Consider the following 18,501-nt stretch of genomic DNA (forward strand, 5'->3'; position numbering starts at 1 on the left):
GTGGCTGAAGTTACCCTGTATGGCCGAAGTTGCCCCACTTTACAGTACCAAGAACCCCAGAAGATAAAAATTACTAAAACAATACTACCAGAGAGAGAAGTATGTGTGGTATTTACATGTGCTCTGAATTTATTATTTTCTGTGTTCATTGGCTTCTGAAATAATGGTATCAGGTGGTAAAATTTGTAGTCTTTCAGGAAATCATCTCAAAGTTCTTGCATGTTTCACAAATCATTTATTACTTTCCTCCCACTACAACGAACAAATTGGCACAAAGCTGAGAACACTAAGTTGAAATCTACTAAAACATAATCTGATGAGTTCTGATATTGTTGAAATTTAATTACAAATTCATTTTTGAATGTCAATATCAGTGTAGGACAACTAGCACAAAGTGAAGATATGACTGAAGCAGAAATCACATTACATGCACAATGATAAATGAAACACCTAAGTTTATATTATAGCTCCCTGCTACTATCCTTAAATTAGCACTTTCACTTAGTTTTCCATTTCTAATTTTGGGTATTTATTACCCCTAAACTTTCTTTTATTAAATAATTCTTTAGGCGGAGTCATATTTGCCACATGACAGCAACGCCTTTTTTTATCCAAGGTAACCTGAACAACAATATTTAAACACAGACAAGTAGGAACCATTACTGTTATGAGAGTAAGGCCAACGTATGAAGCTCAGTGTTATGGTACCTGTGCAATGAACAGTTTACCAAGTATTTACTCAAAATCATTTTCTCTCAGTGAATTTTTATGTAAAATTCTAGTGTAAAGTATGAATGAAATGTAATCTGAAAATATATATTGAAATTCAAATGTAAACATGTTTGAGTCAGATTATTTCTGTTATCCATACACTGAATCCAGCAGAAAATAGTAAATATTTTATGTTTCAACCACAACCCCTTCCTGACAGCATCACTTGAAAAATGTTAAAATTCTAATTGAACAGTGACAGTTAATCTGAAGATTAACATTGAAGAACAATATCCTTTTGGAAATGTTTACTACCGGTATGTATCTAAATGCTATGGATAATAAAAGTGATTACCGTCTTTCCGCAGTTTCATTTGTTGACATTACTTTGGCAAATATCAACCAAAGTATCTTTTAGGATTAATAATGTAACGTACCCCTCCATACCTCAAAATTAGGATAAATCGGCAATCAAATACAATCTCTTTTCCACAGAGGAATACGCATTTCTACTGTACAACCTTAGGCTGCGTGTGTCACGTGTCATACTTTGAAACTACTCCGATTATAGTGTGTGGACCCGACTGTCAAGGCCGGTAAGGAGCTGGCTAGATCTACACATCAAGTCAGTCGTGCTCGAAAATGGTCTGTTGCTGTGGCAACAGTAACAGCGATGTCACATTTAAGGCAGCTATCGCCACTTGAGTTGGTTTGCTCTCAGTCGCTATTGTGATATTATTCAGAGTGATACTGTGTTAGCTGTTAATGCTTTATGTATTTAGTGTTTGTTTTCTGAATATTATTTTCGTTGTCAGTTTTTTTTGTAAGGAAGTCTGTGGCTAGTTGTGTAGTTCTATTCTGTATTTAACATGTACATTTGATGAGGTCAATGCCAGAAACGGATGATTTTGTTAGTGATTATGTAAATTCATATTTAACGCCAGTGACTTGTTCTGTCTTAAATGCTGGAATTATTAGCACAAGCTTAGGAACGGGTCAAAGTTTACTGAATTGCATCAGGTCTACATGTACTATTAAACAATCAACCATCTATGAAACTGTGATATGACGCGGATGGAGGACTATGCCAGCGCAGTGTACTTGATAATTACTGCTTTCACTGCTCAAATATCAGACTCCAACTCTCGTGGACCCAACTATAGGGCTTCCTACTTGGTTGTTGTGAGCATCATACGGGTTTGTAATGTCATGCGGAATTGACTGCTCAAATGCTAATCCAGACACTGCTCGCTAGTGATGGGTTGCAACTGGAATCGCAAAGAGTTGATTCCATATGCCTGGGGAATCGGGTAATCTATTCTGGAATCGATTTTGAGGAACTAGTAGCACCATCTATGATGCAGATACATAAACACGTGCAGTACCGAATGTGTTCTGTAGTGAGAGTTCGTTTTGGTTTATAGCCAGGTCACTCTACAAGCCATGACTGCTCTTAATATAGTGCCCTGGAGTTATATAATCTAATAAGACTGTAATTTGATCAAAATATATCATTCTCTGTTTGGAACTAATCAAATTGTATGGATTGTCAAATAAATCAAAACTTGTATGGGGATTAGGACATAATATAATACTACTATTTCAACAAACTACAATTGTACTAAAGAGACAACCTCAGCTAGTGTTCAGCAGTCATGAAAACAAAAATAGTAATTCTAACAGTTTCTCATAATATTTTGTAGTAATATGAAATGTTTATTGCAAAATTAAATGTAAAGGAAGACAGGTACACTACCAAACAAGTTGTGTACTTATTACAAATGTTACTTAAATCCACACACTTTATATGTTTATACTAGCGATATTTGAAAACCACATTAGAAGCAGAATACATCTTATAAGTATAAATAACAACGTCTATTACTACACCTAGTGTCGAGATGTGTAACGTTATTTCCAGACTGCCAGGTTAAATTGTTATTTCTTATTATGTGGCATAACTCATTCAAAACACCCAGTAAGACATTTAATATAAATGGGTGTTATATCATACTATGCTGTATACAAAAGAAATAGTAAATATTGCATGTTCGAATTTGCCCCACTTATGTACGGATGACTCACTCTAGAGTGCGCCCAGCACATACTGCTGACGTCATCGCGTAACCGATTCCTCGCATGCAACATTGAGTGCGGCTTCAGAGTCGTAGGAACTGATACTCGCGATTCCAGGCGTCATTCTGGTACATCACTACCACTCGCGACGACACTATGCGATAATCAAGCTAAACTTGTAAATTCTGGTGTAATTGATGCAATTATGCTGATAATAACAAAGATGTATCATTTAAATAAATAGTTTTACAGTATTTTAATTTTAATTTGAAACACCTAATGACTCAAGTATGTATTAAAATTATGTAATTAGCACATATCTGGGTTATGTTAGCTGGGCGGTGTGTAAAAACGGTAGGGCAGTGCACCCCAAAAAAAGGGGTCCTAGGGAGAACGCTGCTTAAATCCATAAGAGCACGTTCCTACAATAAACAACGTAAGTGGATGCATAGGTATGATTACATAAGGTCAGTGACTTCTGAACAAGTTTTCCAATTAGTGCACCACAGCCCTATCATTACACTTCAATGAATGACATGCAATTAAATAACTGAAGCCATAGTTGACCAAATTACATACATTTTAACTTACAATATTTGGCTCTTTTTAATGAACACTGCCCTTCATATCCCAGTTATGAACCTAACTTACACTACTTTTCTATATAATGAAGCATTCCCCCTATACCTGTAACAAAAGATTCAGTCTAGAAATCCCTCATATTAAAGCAATATCCCTTGCCTACATAATATAGAAGAATGAACATATACCATATTTCAACCAAAAGACCAATGATAAATTGACAAACAGATTATGGTACCTCCATAGGATATGTATACGAATACACATGCTAATGAGAAAGCAAAGGATAAGACGCGACAGAGAGGAGGGTCATAAAATAAAGTCTTCTATTTTAAAGAAACAGTGAGCTTAATATCCAACACTCGTTATGCAATCCATGTGATTGGCGCACCATTAAGGACCTGATATTTTGGCAGCAGCACAGCTATACAAACCCTTGCGTCAGTGTGGCGCGGGTGGAGGTCGCAAGGGCCATCATGGCGCACAGCCGTTCACCACATCTCTATACCGGCTGCAGCGAGGGTCTCTCTCCTTGATACAACACAGGGAGAAACTGGCTTTTGTTTGGCATACACGGTTGTTGCGCAGTGGAAAAAATAAACACAAAGCACAAAAGGATTCCAAGTTCTTTTTCCTTCATTTACGACACTTCAGAGAAAATGTAACACCTATGACAATCTGCATCATGTTCTTTCACAACAGGATCCCTGAAGTTATAGGAACTGAAACTGATACTGATCTCTTAACCCATTCCTTGATATTCAGTAAAAAATGTCAAGTACTTCACAAGAAACTTCCCCATTAATGCCTTTTAGAAAATGGGTAAGCACAATGAAGTAATCATTTAGAACATAAGAAATCAATCTGCATACCTGCTAACTGTGATGATCATGTCTGAATGCTTCTGCTATTTAAAAAAGAGATATTCTCAAATATTGGGATCAAACTAGACCTTGAACTAAAAATAGAAAACTAAGCACAATATCACTGATTAGGAAACTGTTCTTGTGAAATTCCATTGAATACTTCCACTGACAAGTACAGTATATGAAAAACAGCTCCACAACTAATAAAATTTTGATAATGAAAATGATGTGAAGAATCAAACTATTTGTACTGTCTAGACTGAAAGTTAATAACATGGGCAAGACTGGTAGCACAAGTTTCATTTAAATGAAATTCACACATAGCCATACAAAGAATGGTTTGATCAAATCTAAGAAATTAAATATGTAAATCACTGTGAAAAATGAACTGGCAAAACAACATTCACCAAGATCAGTTAGCAGATGTGCAAGGCAAAGATAAACATCACTAAAATTGGAGGTTTCTCATGACCAGTGATGTTACACCATAGCTATCCCTTTATATAGCAACCACCAAACAAGAGTTTACGACAAACTGAAGTGGGGTTTGCATAGTAAGCTGACGAGCAGAACAGGCTGTATTTCCCCCAGAACTTTCCTTCTCGCTGATAATGGCTGCTGTTCTCTTCAACAAGAAAGAATTAGGATACAGTCTCATTATGATAAAAGAACAGGGAAGAAATTAAAAGCAGGCAATGATTTTCCTTTTTTGTACCTTAATGTCATAAAAGCTGCTGAAAATAGTTTCTATTTTCATTTAAGCAGCCATGGCATCTTTGAAGAAAATTCTTAGAAATGTGTTAATTTGTCCTTTGTTATTTCACTCACCATTTTCTTAATTTTGTTTCTCAGGGCCTCAGCTGTATGCAGATTGTTCCAACAGACTGTGTTGGAAATTTCCTTTGTTTCAAAAATCCTGGAATATGGAGAATGAGCTGGCCATGAACCACTCTGCCGTAGCAGAGTCTTGCTAAATATACAGTAGACATAGTCTCTCTTCTTCAATCAACACATTAGAGAAAGGATGCAAGTATCATTCAGAGGCGAATATTTCATATAAAAATATCGATCCAGTTATTCTTTGTCCACTAGCTGCACATGAAACATCCACTTCCACGTTGTGAAGAGGTACTTCATGCATCATGTTAAGATTTTTAGTGTCCCAGTGTCTAGTGTTCTGGGAATTAATGTAACCATCAAGATGAAACAAAGCTTCATCAGGTATGATCAAAAGTGAGGAATCTATATCTCCACATTGCACGGATTTTAGTACCTACCAACATAAGTTAGCACAAGTGATAGGGTGTGCAACATTTAACTTGTGCACTATGGAAAACTTATAGGGATTTTTTCTTGGAATTTTAAGCCCTCTCAGCATTGAGGAGGGTGAGATACAACACTTTTGTGCTAATCGGTTAGTCTGTTTACAAGAGCTAGCCTGAAGTCTGGCTTGCATATCTTCAAGCTTTTCATCAGTTAAGAACCTTTTATAATGCCTTTTTCTGTTGAAGACTGAACCAGTTGTGTGCCACTTTTCAAATAAAGCATGGACGTACGGTTTTGATGGTACAGAAGTTTCTGGAAATCAACTGCAAAACTTCCGCACACACTTATCATACGGTTTCTTTTTTTAAAAGATAAGTTTCAACAGTAACCACATGTTCATAAATGGTGTACTTAACCATGACAGATAATTGTTACTGTGCACTTTATAATCACAATCACTCAGTGTGTCAAGTAAATCACATGGCTCATTAGCACAAGTACAGAGCTCTACTAATGACTGAGCCTTATAGGACAGAGAATGGGACAAAGAAACTGTTGTCTTCCATCAGAAAGCACCTTGCTTGTCCCTCGGGTGGGAAAGTGCAATCTGTCTTTCCTGTCAGCTTGCTATGTGTGCCTTGCTTGAGTTTGCTGTAAACTGGTCACTGTACAAGTTGAGAAAGGTTGCAGCTCATTTATTAACTAATAAACAAACAAACAAACAAACTCACACCAGTTAAAGCAAAGCTGTGATTGTTAATAAAACTTCAAGGTACAAATCACAAGCCATCAGCCTCCATCCTACAACCAAAATCACGAAATTAAGGATGGGGTACCTGATGTAGCATATTCTGTCTTTAAAGTACTGCATACACACAATTTCACTTACAGAGCTTCTTCTAAAGAACTGACAACTTCAGAAAAGATGTTAAGAGACTGGTAGATGAAACATGAACTGTCATGTGTTATCAACCAATTCAACAAATCCTTGGTTCTTTGGAAGAATTACTTTAGGTGAAATTGGTGCATGTTTATTTCATAGCAAGAAGTACCATCAACAAATAGGGCAAGTGTACTGGTATTACTCAAAACTAGTTGTATTACAATCCCTTTAACAAATATCCTCATGAGCCAACGAACAATGTAAAAAAATTAGTGAGTGGTTTAACATTTTTTAAATCCATTTTCCTATATGCAAAGTGACTACAAAATACTCAAGAATAATTAAGCATGGAATTTAATATTAAGCATACAACTAGACAAGAGGTACTACAATCAGTAAACATGTCCTGGGCTCCTAATTTTAAAAAATTTCATGAATTACAGGCACTGATAGGTCAGACTGAAACATAATTTAGATCAGGTTTGTCAGATGAAGGAGGAAAGGGTGACCTGTGCAATGAGAGTTTTAAGGCAACACATAATGTAAGAGGAGAAGTCTGATTTATGGACAACAGAACTGATCCAGAAAAGCAAGCTTATCAGGTTTTCTACCTCAAATGTACCAAATTCATTGCATAATTTTAGGGCTACCATATTTTTTTAAGAAAAATGAGGACAGCTAGAATATTTTAGTAAAACATTACTTTGACTTAGAAATGCAAACTAGGTACTAGACAATGATGGTACACCCATGGGGTCCTTCATGTACTGTATGCATTTTTCTGAAGATGCAGCTTTTCGTATTATATCTTAATCAATTTCTATTAATGCTTAAGTCAGCTAAACAGTAACAGCCACACTTCACTGCACTACAATTACACAAGAACCAAATAACAAAATGGAAGGCATAAATTGGGCTCAACTATGAACGTCACAAGAAGACTACACTATTACGGTATATTGAGTAAATTCCATCAGTGTGCAGTGATGAAATAAGAGCACAGGGAAGAACCTTATTGATGTAACACGGACGAGACAACGATGCAGTCAATAAGGTTCTACGCGTAATGCATCTGACTAAGGATGTCCAAAGTCCAACATTTCACTTGGAATTATCCATTTACAAATTGCTACAAAATATATGAATAGAAGTTTGAAAGTACATTTTCACAAGGAAAAAAAAAAAAAAAACAGGAAAGAAATGAAAAGCAGGCAATGATTTTCCTTTCCTTACCTTGATGTCATAACAGCTGCTAAAAATGGTTACCATTTTCGTTTATGCAGAGATGACATCTTCGAAGGAAATTATGTGAAATGTGTCTATTCATTCTGTGTTATTTCACTTATCACTCTCCTAACTTTGTTTCCCAGGGCCTCAGCTGTATATGAATTGTTCCAATAGACTTTCTGTTTCAAATTTTCCCACAAATAAATGTCTCTCATACTAAGATCTAGAGAACGAGCTGACCATAATCTCCTACTAATTATCTGGTCACCAAGCTCGATAGCTGCAGTCGCTTAAGTGTGGCCAGTATCCAGTATTCAGGAGAAAGTAGGTTCGAACCCCACTGTCGGCGGCCCTGAAAATGGTTTTCCATGGTTTCCCATTTTCATACCAGGCAAATGCTGGGGCTGTACCTTAATTAAGGCCATGGCCGCTTCCTTCCCTGTCACATCGTCGCCATAAGACCTATCTGTGTCAGTGCGACGTAAAGCAACTAGCAAAAAAAATTACCTGGTCACCGAACACATTTCTAGTTACAGCCATAGAATTATGAATAGTTTGGCCGTAGCACCTTTACTACTGACATCCCTTCTTCAATGTCACTGTCAGAACTGCCATCACTGAAGGTGAATCTATGCCTCTCATGTGTTATTGTTTTATGCCCAAATCATGTCTAAATTAAGAATTCAGGATCCTTTTAGTCATTCACTATTAGGAGAATCAACGTTAATTTAAATTTAAATTTAGTTTAGTTTAATAAATCTGGCATAAAATAGGGCACAAATATCCCTAATTATAGTACACCTACAGTCCACGATAAAAGTAAAGAGCACTAGGTCTTACAGACTACAAACATTGATAACTGTACTAAAATAATAAAGGATATTAATTAATGAACTACACGCTATCTAATCTTTGTATTACATTCATTAATTAAAACTAACATAAGCGTGTTATATTTAATTATAATTCTGCAGAAGGGTTGTGTTGCAGTAGACTTACATTTAAAAAATTAGTGTATCTCAAAATCTTAAGATATTACAGATGTGAAAATTGGTATTTGGAATCTCCTTCAATAATAAATATGTATTTTTTTTGTTTCTGTAAAATCCACTTTGGGGCGGGGGGGGGGGGTAAAAAGGACTGAAGAGGGATCGAGTTCTTTTTATGAGGATACTTATATCTCAAAAACTGAAGATATTACAGACATGAAGATTTGTATTTGGAATCTTCTTTAAAAATAAAGAAATTGCATTCTTTTGTTTTTGGAAAATCCAATTAAGGGTAGGTACATGAATGGAGAAATGTGAGTAATTCTTTGTATGAGGACACTTATATCACAAAAATGAAGGATGTTACGGATGTGAAATTTGGTACTTGGAATCTCCTTTAAAAATAAAGAAACACACATTTTGGGGGGGGGGGGAGGGGGGGAATCAACTTTCAATGGGGGTGTAAAAGAAATTGAAATCTTTTGATGAGGAAACAAATAAGAAGCGGACTTAAAACAATATACCCCTAAGGGGTTTTGACTGGGGGATGAGGAATGACGACAAAAATATATGTTTATATGAAACCGTATGAATTACGAGGTTAAAATGTCAAATAATATCCTAGGTGTTAAATAACGAAAGTTTTGAAATAAATTTAACCCCTCAGAGAGTTAAATGGGGTTAAGATCCAAAAACAAATATTAATTCCTTCCTCCAAACTGGTTTAACAAACGTAGACAAAATTCCAAACAGCGGTATATATTTTAAATCCTAGGTGTGAAATAGGAAATGTTTTTAAGCGTTCCACCGCTAAAGTGTCAAATGAGGATAGCCCCTCAAACTAAATTCATCCCTCCAAAACTGTCTGCAGTAGAAAGTTGTAATTTTACGAGAAGGGTCTTCTTTTATGTCCTAGGTGTAAAATACCGTATACTTCAAAACATTTCTCCCCGAAGAGGTTTAGATGATAGCTGACTCTCATAAACACAATATCCATTCTTCTGAAACTGTTTCAGGCACGAACATAACTTTTTTAATGAAGGATTGTCTTCTATATCCTAGATGTTAATAAATATTTCAAAACATTCACCCCTTAAGAAAGTATTCATTCCTCCATTACTGTTCGACGTACATAATCAAAATGTCATAGGTTGGTTGCTTTTACGTCCTACATATTAAATGAGCTATGGTTAAAAACATTCAAATTCTTCCGTACGGGGTTCAAGTGAGTGGTAGATTATAAAATAAGTCATTATTCCCTCAAAACCCTTTGACGTAGTAACTGAGGACGTATTTTACAGGCTCAGCTGACAGTGAACTCTCCAAAATGTAAAACTTTGAATAACAACTTTCATTTTAAATCCGTAGTGAAGAACGGGTATCTTGCTAGTTGTGGATCAAGGTGGTGCAAATTTCTCTAGTGCAATATCATTATTAATCTAGAATAAGATGAGTAGCTTCTTAATTTTGAAGTTTCCCTGATGTAAGTTACAGTAATTAGTATTCCAACAAACTGCACCCTAGTCGTGTGGAAGCACCAAATTGTTTTTCCAGCCACCAATAGATTTGATGAAGCTCGAATCATTTTTATATTCCAACATGCCCAAAAGAGTTCATTATTAAATACTTTCTTTTTAAAGTATTTCAAAGTGTAAGGTGGAAAAGCTCAATGTGAGCACAATTCCAGTTTTTATAAAATCTCAAGCTGTAAACAGTTTATTTACATACTGCAAACTTCTCTGCATTCGTTATGGTAGTAAAATTCGTCACTGAGGAATAAGCTTCCACACATTCCAAGAATAAATTTTAATACGTGAGCAGTCACAGGTTTCTCCAAATATTTTCAACATAGAAAATTATTCTGAGCTAAGTCAAAAATATTTACCTTTGGCAAACTTTCTCAGACTAGTTGCACCTTTCCCTCCATATCTGTACCAATTGTGTCACATTTTGCCTGAATTTGAATAACAAATCTTTTCTCAATGATGTACTAATAAAATCTAATTTAGGCTGTTGACAGGAGCAAGCCTGCACTAGATATAAGTCATTGTGTTACATTCCCATGATAATACAATTACAACAGATTCCAGTATCAATAGGTATTGGATCATCTCCCAGTTAAATATGCCAATTGGATGAGAGAGGTGACAGAGGAACGGATTGTATAGCCTAGACTATGATTTAAACCCAACCCCATGGCACAACAGCCCTGAAGGGCCATGGCCTACCAAGCGATCGCTGCTTAGCCTGAAGGCCTGCAGATTATGATGCGACGTGTGATCAGCACGACGAATCCTCTCTGCCATTATTCTTGGCTTTCTAGACCAGGGCTGCCATCTTGCCATCATATAGCTCCTTAATTCTAATCATATAGGCTGAGTGGACCTCGAACCAGCCCTGAGTTAAAGGTAAAAATCCCTGACCAAGCCGGAAATCTAACCTGGGGCCTCCGAGTAAGAAGCAGGCAGGCACGCTGCCTCTACACCACATGGCCAGCAGTCTATGATTTAACCAATATACATTTGAGTATTCCCATAAGATTTTACAGCAATAATAGAATGGAACTATCCTATGTTATTTTACAGACTTCTCTAACCTTTTCAAAGTCTTATTTTAAAAAAGATCTCATTACTATGTTACAAGAGTAAATGCAGACCAACTGATAACATAAATTTGGTACTGTACACTATCTGATCAAAAGTATTCGAACACCTATCTCAAACTGAAGACAAGTGTTTGCTGGTATCATATTCTCTAATAGTCATTATTATTATTATTATTATTATTATTATTATTATTATTATTATTATTATTATTATTATTATTATTATTATTATTATTATTATTATTATACAGCTGTCTTTGGGCCATGTTTACACAATCTACCTGCCCTTCTGTTACACAGACTAATACCCTTCTCTTTGCACTCTCGCCAACGTTCCTCAAGTCAGTGACTTTTTGAGTGCAACCCTCAGTCCCATGAATTTTTCCTAAATTATGTTCTGTATCTCTTTCTACTTGATACCTACTTATGTAAGGTCCTTGTGCACCTATGTTAGTGCCCCAGACTGTGTTTTCCATTCTTCTTGCAGAAGGAGTGTTCTGTCTGTCAACCTCTGTTGATTCATCCTTTTAATATGAATGGCCAGTTTCCTTTTCCTCATCATCGATGTAATTTTTTCGATGGTTTTATAGAGTTCCTGGTTTGATCTTAGCCGGAAAGAGAACCATATCTTGGTCCCTATGAGAGTTTTCTTTTGGACAAGATTTTTTTTGAAGGAATCTTCTTTCTCTGTTTTCAAGGACTGAGTCTACTAACTTTGTCAGTGTTTCTGCTCACTCCATTCTGGCCAATCAGTAATGTTTTAATTTGGCTTGAATGGAGATGGACTTCGAGGAATAGTCTATATTATTATGATGCTGGGCCAGTGACCTAGATGTTAGGCCCCTCTTAAACAACAAGCATCATCAATATGATGCTGGTCTGCCTTTTGCCATTATCACAGCCCTGAGTCTGTTGGGAAGACTTTCCACCAAGTATCTGAATATTTCCACGAGAATGGCATCCCATTCTTCTCAAAGAGCCACGGCCAGAGAACATGTTGATGTTTGATGTTGGGTCTGGAACAAAGCTGCCACTCTAATTCATACAACAGGTGTTCTATAGGGTTTAAGTCCGGACTCTTGGCAGGTCAGTCCAGTTGTAAAATATTATCATCCTAAAACCACTGGCTCACAGAACCTGCTTTATGACTGAACGTTATCATGTTTGTATAAACAATGGTCAACACCAAACTGATTTTTCAAGATTTTCTGAGTTTACGGTGCCATTCAGCCCAACAAGAGGGCCAAGTCCATGCCACGAGAAACATCTCCGCACCATAAAGCCACCTCCGCCAAACTTCACTGTTTCATACTAAACATTCAAGTAGATTGTGTTTCCTGGACATTCTGCAAACCTAAATCCTTCCATCAGAATGCCACAATTTATAACATGCTTCATCACTTGTGTCCATGCCAGGAGGGGCTTTTTATTAAGAGGGCAAATATTTGGTTTATGGACAGCTCTAGACGATGAAACCCTGTTCTTTTTCATTCCTGGCACACAATCATGGGACTGGCTGTACTTTGCAGAGCAGTTTGAAATTCCCTGGCCATACTTTTTACAGACAACCAACAATTTTCTTGCACCACCCTCTTTAATGTTCGTTGGTCCCTGAGTTCTACCTCCACGTTTCTGCTTTACAATTACATCACTGACATTCAACTTAAGTACATTAGTAAAGTTAGAAATGTCTCTTACAGATTTCTTGCTTATGCTTATGATTACCGCATGTTGAAAGTCTCCGAGTTCACCTGACTTACCCATGTTGCCGTTTCATATTTGCCAGGTTGAGTGGCTCAGACGGTTGAGGCGCTGGCCTTATGACACCAACTTTGCAGGTTCGATCCTGGCTCAGTCCGGTAATATTTGAAGGTGCTCAAATACATCAGTACATCAGCCTTGTGTCGGTAGATTTACTGGCACATAAAAAAACTCCTGCAGGACAAAATTCCGGCACCTCGGCGTCTCCAAAAACCATCAAAAAAGTAGATAGTGGGACGTAAAAGCAATAACATTTTTATTGTTCCATATTTGCACTGAGCAAAAGAAACAACCCTGCCTACTTTGCTTACAAGGGTGTCCAGATATGTTTGATCAGATAATGTACTTAAAATTATCCTAAACATTTCATTGAACTAAGGAGGACTGAGGAAGTTAAAGAATTTCCAACAAAATTTAATGAATCAAAAATCTCCTTATGAATTGTTGCAATTCTTGCAGTAAACAAGTATATGCATTGACCACTAGCATATCATAAGAAAAGTTGATGAAATACTGAGAAAGGAACAACTTTAAGGGCTAACAGTTGACAAAAGAACATGATGCAGATGATGCACACACAAACATGCAAACACACACACATACAAAGTGCAAGCACATGAAACTGGCCTTACCTAGCCAGCCCTAGCTGCACTCTAACCATGCATTGTGCCACGATATAAGTTTAGACTAACACTTACCTTTGTATTGAGGCACGAACATTTGAATATCGTGTGGAATGTTCTGGTAGAAGTGGAGTTCTTGTGGATTGAGGGGTTTGCAGATGGTACTAGGGTCCAATAGCAGCAAACGCGTATGTCCTCCAACCTGTAAGAAAATAACAATGCATATTAGGATTATTAATTTTAAGAACCACATTAATATCCAAACATTAACTGATCCCATTTCTTTCAACTTTTTTAAAATTATTACCTTCCTCTTCCTAAACATTCTTTATTAAAGAGAATGTAACTGAAGTACAGTGTTGAGATTTATTTATAGCAAAATAAAAGTATAATTAAAATTAGCAATGTTAGGAGGTAACATGATTGGCAAGTAGATATGGATGGACTGCTTGAAGAAAAAAACAAAAAAGAGAAGGAAGAGGAAAACCAAACAACAAAACAAGTAAGCCTAAGTACAAACTTCTTGTTTGGATTCAATTTTTAAATCTCAGCATCCAAATCAAACCAAATCCCACGACGAAACAGTCCTCATGGGTCTTGGCCTGCCAAGCGACTGCTGATCAGCTCAAAGGTCTGTACATTATGAGGTGATGCACAGACATCGAGACGAATCCTCTCTTCAATTATTCTTGGCTTTCTAGACCCCGAGACCACTACTTCGTCAGACAGCTCCTCAATTGCAATCACATAGGCTGAGTGGACCTCAAACCAGTCCTCAGTCCAAGTAAAAATCCCTGACCTGGCCGGCCAATGAACTCTGGGCCTCCGACTCGCTACCCCTAGACCGCAGGGGTAGCAAAATTTTAACATTCACAATTTATACTGGTACTCATTCTATGATGATGATGATGATGATGACACACACATCCAACATGTATGCACTCTTAAATGTCAACCTACTGGGATGGGATTCGGTCCCACTATCTTGAGCACAGGAAGTTATTAAGCGAGCATCTTAATTACCACACTGAATTTTTCCATCTCTTCAGCTTCAGCAGTAAGCCATTTTTGACTTAAGTACGATAAGTCCATGAATATTTCTATCCAAATCTATATCACAGGATTCGGAGACTTGACAAAAATTGCTAACTCTTGTCTTTCTTTCTACCCAACGCAAAATCGGGAGGTTGTGGGTTCGTATCCCACTGCTGTCCGGTTGGCCATTTTTGTTCTGTACTTAACATCACTTCTACATGTACTAAATGTGCGTAACACAACCTAATAGGTTGAAAGTCAGCCTCAATTACAATGCGGTCATGAAAATTCAATGTTTATTAACCTATTTACAATTTGCAATTTCAGTGTCAAAACATAACATCCATTATGCCAACAACTGAGAGGGGAAAGTTAAGCAACAAAACATTATCATAAGCAAAAATAACTTTCCAAGAACATGCAAGCTTGCCCTTCCCAAGTCAAGAATATGTATGTTGAAAGAAATCATGGTCAGTATGTCATGGCTTATTCATTAATGCTGCTCTTTCTTACAATATTAAAAGCAAACTACTTTCTTTATCAGAATTCACACTTATGCATCCTGTGTGATAAACCCCCAAACCCCATGGTGCAGCAACCCCAAAGGGCCTTGGCCTACCAAGCGACCACGGCTCAGCCTGAAGGCCTGCAGGTTAAGTGGTGTCGTGTGGTGAGCACGACGGATCCTCTTGACCGTTATTCTTGGTATCTAGACCGGGGTCGCCATCTTACCATCAGATAACTCCTCAATTGTAATCACATAGGCTGAGTCGACCTCGAACCAGCCCTCAGATGCAGGTAAAAATCCCTGACCTGGCCGGGAATCGAACCCGGGGCCTGGGAGTAAGAGGCAGGCACACTACCCCTACACTGTGGGGCCGGCTCCTGTGTGATGAGCCGTAAGTTATTTTGCATAATTATACTTATGGCACACAAATAATTAATTATTGTAATTTCCTAAACCTATTACCCACAAATTTCTGGTTTACAATGTATGAAATATTCAGTTAAATACTGCCCTACAGTCAAGATATAATTAAATAGGTGACAGGTAATTTAATACATTTTAAATAAGTTTGGGAAAAGTTGTATGTTTTGAAAGCAGACATAAGCTTAAAAATCCAATTCACTAGTATAGGAAAACAAACCAGCAGACAGAATGAATTAATTTCAAGATGAGATAGCTTATTACCAGAACAGAACTGACCTGGTTGTTGAGTGGTTGCAGTGACACCTCGGAGTCATCTTCACCATTGACAATAGGTGGGCAGTAGTGAGGATCTGCATCGTTCATGCCCCAGCCCCCCAACAAGTACACCATTTCCTTGCAGCTCTCTGCTCCCTGTGGTTCTTTCTCCTCGTCGACGGGTGGCGGGCATGGAACTGCCCCTAGGCCTAAACATGGATGAAAACTTTGGATGTAGAAAGAAAAACCAACTTCCAACACTTCCCCAAAAAGAACATCCCCTCCCACATTAGAATGATATTAGGAGAACAATTAGCAAGAAATTGCAAAGAAAATAACTCTGACACAAAGGTATACACCTACAAACTGCTATGGAATTGTCAACTGACAATGGAAGGATACACAATTGCAATTAACCTCTTTTTATGAATACTATAATTCAGGTATGTCACGGTCACGATGAGACTGAAAAGTCTGCGTGCATGACAAACAGCTGTTACAAGTGCTAGCCCACGACATTATCAAACCGTGTAAGCATGGAGCGGTGTACATTACACGTTCATATAAGGACGTACATAACTGAATGTGTTAAATGCGGTGTTTGCATAAAATACGTGAAACACCATGCTTTGCAATAACCGTCTAGGAAAATAAATAACTTTAAAGCTTGGCATAAACTACTAAGTACAAAATAAAAGGCTTTCTTGGGGGGGGGGCTTTTGACCTAGATGTTAGGCCCCTAGAAACAACAATATCATCATCATCATCATTTTCTTTTTTAGAGGCTTTAACATTCTCAACTCTTCTATGAACAATTATGAAGCAAAATAATACCACATACTTAACAAGCAAAATGTCATGTTTTTATAAGTTTAAACAAAGGAAAATAGGCTTCGACAACTTATCCACTTATTAAACCAAGGTGTTTTTCCAGTGGAATGGAAGAAAGGATTTGTTAGTCCAGTTTTCAAAAATGGTGATAAAACTGACATAAAACAATATAGACCAGTTATAATTTCTTCTCATATTTCCAAAATATTTGACTCAATAATTCTTGACAAAATCACACCTCTCTTTAGAAACATCATCATTGATGAGCAGCATGGATTCTTTTCAGGACGGTCAACCATCTTCAAGAATCTTCTTTTATTCTATCAGTTTCTCTTGGATGCTATAAAGAACCACTCCCAAGTGGACTGCATTTATACAGACTTCTCAAAAGCTTTTGACACTGTCAATCACGATATCTTGCTGCAAAAACTAATGGGCTACGGAATTAATGGGCCTCTCCTCTCATGGTTTGAATCATATCTTAAAAATCGCCTGCAGATTGTTAAAATAAGGAATCATTTTTCTGCGCCTATTATTGTTACCAGTGGAGTTCCTCAAGGGTCTCACCTTGTGCCCTTACTTTTTACTCTCTACATAAATAACATTAAAATTATACTTAAGAATTCTAAATTGCTTTTGTTTGCCGATGATGCAAAAAATTTTATGCAAATTAATTGTCCACTTGATTGTTTAAAACTCCAAGAAGATTTACATCAACTGGAATAAATACTGTATTCAAAATGGGTTGAAACTTAATCATGAGAAATGTAAAATAATATCGTTTTTTAAAAACAAGAAGAAAATAGCATTGCCGTACAAATTTAGTAATAACATTCTAACTCCTGTTTCACAAGTTAATGACCTTGGTGTTTTATTCAGTTATAACCTATCATTTAATGAACATATTGAAAATATTTGTAAGAAAGCATTTCAAAGATTGGGTTGCATTACTAGATATTCTAGGGAATTTTCAAACTTAGCTGCCTATCGATTGCTGTATGTATCTATGGTACGCCCTATACTAGAATACTGTACACCTGTTTGGAACCCTTCTCATCAGACCTCTATCCATAGATAAGATTCAGTACAACATAAATTTCTTCGTCTATATTCTTTTAGAGCAGGATTCTCATATGATAATGTTGATTATACATCCCTACAACAGTCCTTAAATCTGCATAGCCTGTCACAACGCCGTGAATTATTGGATACACTCTTCATTTTTAAATTGCTTCATTCCTTGGTGAATTGTCCACAACTCCTTGCAAAAATTAACGTACATGTACCAGACAGACGCACAAGGTTCAAGAATACATTGTCTACAAATTGGCATAGAACTAACTATGCATTCAATGGGCCAATTGAACAAATGTCAAGATCTCTAAACAAAGTGGATATTGATATATTTAACTGCTCATTGTCAAAATTTAGAACTCATTTACATAAACTCCAGAACTGACTATTACTTTCCTGTGCTTACTTGTAATATAACCTGTGTATATATCTGTACATATGTTCTACTTATACTCCATTGAACTTACTTTTTACTGTGTTTTGTATTACTTTTGTATTACTTTCCTGTGCTTACTTGTAATATATCCTGTGTATATATCTGTACATATTTTTTCTACTTATACTCCATTGAACTTTCTTTTTACTGTGTTTTGTCTATACTTCTCTACTGTTATGTAAAATGGTATTTCCGTTAATAAAGTATTATTATTATTATTATTATTATTATTATTATTATTATTATTATTATTATTATTATTAGCAGCAGCATGTCTTCAAGCAACCGTATTTATTACAATAGTATACAAACACACACCAACAAATTACTGTGTCAATCCTTATTTCGCA

At 36.6% G+C, this 18,501-nt stretch overlaps 1 protein-coding gene across 4 annotated transcripts in view; it reads right to left on the minus strand.

Annotated features, from left to right (window-relative positions):
- Ip6k (Inositol hexakisphosphate kinase) overlaps nt 1-18,501 on the minus strand; it is a 142,084-nt gene that overhangs the window by 55,211 nt on the left and 68,372 nt on the right. For 2 of the 4 annotated variants that reach the window (XM_067141418.2, XM_067141417.2), the window contains exons 1-2: nt 13,665-13,794; nt 3,804-3,900 (exon numbers count right to left, since the gene is read on the minus strand). Coding sequence is in view for 1 of the 4 variants with exons in the window: in XM_067141416.2 (XP_066997517.2) it covers nt 13,665-13,791; nt 15,832-15,945 (241 nt within the window). In the remaining 3 variants the exon portion in view is untranslated. Of the gene's footprint in view, nt 1-3,803; nt 3,901-13,664; nt 13,795-15,831; nt 16,020-18,501 lie in introns of those variants that run through there. The other 2 variants (XM_067141416.2, XM_067141419.2) reach the window with 2 other exon arrangements.

The sequence above is a fragment of the Anabrus simplex genome, chromosome 2, assembly GCF_040414725.1.
Source record: "Anabrus simplex isolate iqAnaSimp1 chromosome 2, ASM4041472v1, whole genome shotgun sequence".
Classification (NCBI taxonomy): Eukaryota; Metazoa; Arthropoda; class Insecta; order Orthoptera; family Tettigoniidae; genus Anabrus; species Anabrus simplex.